Here is a 4301-nt window from a genome sequence, read left to right as displayed (position 1 = left end):
TATTATTTGATCGGTATGAACATAGTAACAAACATTAAGATACGACAACGACTGTTATCTGTGGTGTACGGTGTACGGCATGACGCACGTGATGCGCGACCAACAACACTATCGCTGATAGTGTTGAGTATCACAATCGTCAATCCTTACTCCTTAGCCTTTACTAAATACTAGCTACTACTTTTTATATTTTCTGTACAGTTTTTTTGTGAATAATGTCTGAGAAAAGACCTAACGTGTTTTCTGTATTCAATTTTAAGAAAAGCAAAGTTGAGTCTGTCGTAAGTAAATATTATAATAAAAAATAAATTTGTATGTGGTAGGTAGCAAAATATAGATTAGTATAATTATATTTTTTTTAGGATGGTTGTAGTAATATTGAAATAAAAAAGAACAGCCTTTTGCCCGATAGTATAGAAGTTGACAATCCTAATTTATTAAAAAATGAGACCCTGAAAAGTTCAGTAAGTCATTTTAAATTATCTAATAATTATAGAATAATAGAGCATTGTAATTTATAATAGTTATATAATGCTTATCGTTGCATTACTAAGTACAATTCATTAGGTGCAAATTTTTATTAGATATAATTATTGATAAAATTAAAATTAACTATTATTTGCTTTGCTGTCTTTGTAAGTTTTAAATCATAGACATTGTATATTTGTATTCTTAGTTCTTATCAATGCCTGCTATGACTGAAAATAAAATTTACAAGAATGATATTGCTTGCTTCATAATGAACCGAACGCTGAAAAAGTCTGAAATTGTTGATTGCTTAAAACACATTTGGATACCTCCATTAGATTTTAATTTTCCAGAGAACATAGAAGGCAAACAAAAAAGAAAATTTCAGCATAAGTATTTGACACAATATTCTTGGCTTGCTTATAGTGATATGCATAAAGGAGCCTATTGTAAATTTTGCGTTTTGTTTGCTTTTTCTGGTGGTGGAATAGGCAGACAGGTAAATTTATGCTTATGTATTAAACCTATATAGGTACCTAATGATTTTTAGTTTACTTTTTAAAATACAACATATTAATTAAAACTTAATAATTTAAGAATACATAATTTTAGAATTTGGGAAAATTAGTAACTGCACCTATGTTAAAGTTTAAAGATGCTAAGAATGACTTCAACAAACATTCAAAAACAGAATATCATCTTCTTTCTGTTCAAAGAGCAAACGACTTCCTAATCAATTTTGAAAGTGGGTTTGAAAAAACAGTTGATGTACTCTTTGATAAACATCTACAACAAACGATTGAGAGCAACAAAAAAAGGCTGATACCAATTGTTAAGACAATATTATTCTGTGCTAGAAATAATTTACCATTGCGTGGTCATCGAGAAACTGGTTCTTTATCATTAGAAAGTGTGAGAAGTTCTTGTATAGTTGGTGAACAAGGTGTTCTTCGTGCACTTCTGGCTTTTCGGGTAGACAGTGGTGATACAGAACTTCAAAGACACTTTGAAACTTCCCCTAAAAACTGCACAATGATCAGTCCCAAAGTCCAGAATGAGATAATTGATGTGATTGGTGATGTAATTGTAGGGAAAATAGTTGAACGAGTCAAACAATTTCGATTTTTTTCATTACTATGTGATGAAACTACTGACATTAGCACTACTGAACAGATGACAGTATGTATACGATATGTAGATACGTCATCTTGGATACTTAGAGAAGATTTTCTGGGATTTGTAAAAATGACTTCAACTACTGGTTTAGCAATAAAAGATGCAATATTAATAAAACTTAAAGAAGTTGGTCTTAGCATAGATAATCTTAGAGGACAAGGTTATGATGGAGGAGCAAACATGTCTGGTAAACGTAATGGTGTCCAAAGTCTGATTTTAAATGAGCAACCACTAGCATTCTATACGCATTGTTTTAGCCACTCTTTGAACCTTTGCTTATCCAAGGCCTGTAATGTTTCCTCGATCAAAAATATGATGGGAATTGTATCAAGTATTGCTGCTTTTTTTTCTGCTTCAGCTAAGAGATCTGATAAATTGAAATCAGTTATTTTAAGCGATAGCAATAATTCACAAAAAAAAGAAAAATTGAAAACACTGTGCGAGACACGTTGGATTGAGCGTCATGAAGCATTGATTACATTTAAACAATTGTATGTTTATGTAGTGCATGTTCTTGAAGATATTTCACATGATCCTAATCCTGAAAGCTCATGCAAAGCAGCATTATATTTAAATTCAGTGACGAAAATTGATTTTCTCGTTGCACTTGAAGTTACAGTAACTTGTTTTGCCTACACTTTGCAACTCAGTATTTCTCTTCAGAGCAAACAACAAGATATTTCTAAAGCATTATCCGACGTAATGGTTATTCGCAGTGCACTAGAAGAGCTTCGAGAAGGTGCAGATGGACACTTTAAACAAATTTTTAAGGATGTTTCTGATATTGCAAATTTAGCAAATGTAGAAATATGCATGCCTCGGATATGTGGTAGGCAAACACAAAGAATAAATATAAATTCAAAAGATCCAGAGACATACTTCAAAGTATCAGTGTTTCTTCCTTTTCTTGATTTCATCCTTCAAGAATTGGATGCACGATTTAATCAACGACTTAGTGATATAATACCTTTACAGGGACTTATTCCATCAAATTTTAGTATGTACGATGATGAAACTATTTTGAAAGCGGCTTCTATCTATGCTCAAGATCTTTCAACTGATGATAATTCTATTCTTAAAGCAGAGTTGCGCATTTGGAGACACCAATGGAAAAATAAGCAAATTAAAACAGATTCAGCTATTGATACATTACCCCATTGCACAACTGTCGTACCAAATATAAAAATACTTTTACAATTGTTTGCGACATTGCCAGTCACCTCGGCGACGCCTGAACGTACATTTTCAACTCTAAAACGATTAAAAACATATCTACGTTCAACCATGTCGGAAGAACGACTCAATGGATTGGCATTAACAAATATTAACAAAAAAGAACTACTCTGTGAGGATGAAATAATTAAATTATTTTCCAAAAAGGCACCCAGAAGGATGCAATTAGAAGACTGGAGCAAATAATGTAAAAAATAAAATATGTATTTTGAAGTTACCTATATAAAATAAAATAATTTATCGTATAACATATTTTGTATAATAAATCAGTCCCTACTTCCTAGTTCCTACAAATTAAATATATCACTAATATATTATGTATGTGTTATAAGAATTATATTATAATGAAATATTACAATTAACTGTTATAAGACTTTATTGAAAATTGTTAAGATGATGTCAAATTTGAATTTACTTTGTTTAGCCCCCCCCCCATTTGAAAATCCTGGGTACGCCACTGACAACGAGCATAGGCTAAAACTGGCCAGAAAGTACTTGAAGAACTCTTTGTAAGTGGTAAGCCGTCGATCCCCACAACTAATTTTATAACTTCCTCAAAAACGCTTAGATCATAGACTGACATCAAACCATTTGATATCCCAAAATGATAATATAGGCCAGAGTTAACAGTTTGAATTTGATTAGTCATATTAGATTTATTAGTTTTCATAACTGTTCTAGAATCAACTGGAAATTTATTGAAACATGTATGTTCTTTAAGAATTTTTAATAAACTAGAAAAAGCTACAGATGTTATAGAGTAATTAACTTTCCATTTGGCTAATGAATTTAATATGAGTCGTTCATCATTAAGTATGTCAATTTCATTATTATCGGACTCATCAGTATCAGAATAAGAATTATACGAAAAATCATTTTGATCAAAATCACTCTTATCTGAAATATAACTCAGGGGAGTTTCAAACGAAAACAAATTGTTAGATGTATCATCAACAGAACCAGGTAAATTAGAACTTTCCAAAGGTAGTGAAGTCAAACTGACTTGAGATGTACTTGGTTGAGAATTTAACTCGAGTTGATTATCTATCAGAAAATCTACAGTCTCTTTTTCTTCTAAAAATCGTCTACGCTTAGTAGATTTACTGAGGATATGGTATGACATAATTAAATACAAATACCTACTTAAAACTTAAATAATATGTATATAAATAGGTAGGTCGTAGGTACACTTAATAATGATCACTTAAATATTATACAGTTATATATAATACCTAACCAGCATACAACTTACCAAAATATGATGAGTAATTTAATAAATAATAAATCTTCAAAACTGGAACTCTGCAGGTGTAACAATAAATGTCGCGGAGACACGGACCATGTGTAAGACAGGAGGCTTAAAACCAATCTAAAAAAAAAAATTGTAGGTATAATGAATTTAAATATTTAAATATTTTTAATTT

General features: G+C 30.9%; 1 protein-coding gene across 1 annotated transcript; it reads left to right on the top strand.

The window, feature by feature from the left end:
- The first annotated feature begins 215 nt into the window (after positions 1-215).
- On the top strand, positions 216-3063 carry LOC107170715 (52 kDa repressor of the inhibitor of the protein kinase-like). The gene is made up of 4 exons (XM_089225661.1): positions 216-281; positions 363-464; positions 677-967; positions 1081-3063. Exons 1-4 carry the CDS (start codon positions 216-218, stop codon positions 3061-3063), a joined length of 2442 nt encoding a protein of 813 aa, XP_089081787.1.
- The last annotated feature ends 1238 nt before the right edge of the window (positions 3064-4301 follow it).

This window comes from Diuraphis noxia, unplaced genomic scaffold (assembly GCF_037042655.1).
Source record: "Diuraphis noxia isolate RWA-SAM2 unplaced genomic scaffold, SU_Dnox_SAM2 contig0001, whole genome shotgun sequence".
Classification (NCBI taxonomy): Eukaryota; Metazoa; Arthropoda; class Insecta; order Hemiptera; family Aphididae; genus Diuraphis; species Diuraphis noxia.
The sequence above is the reverse complement of the archived record's forward strand: the minus strand, read 5'-3'. Positions and strand labels throughout refer to the sequence as shown.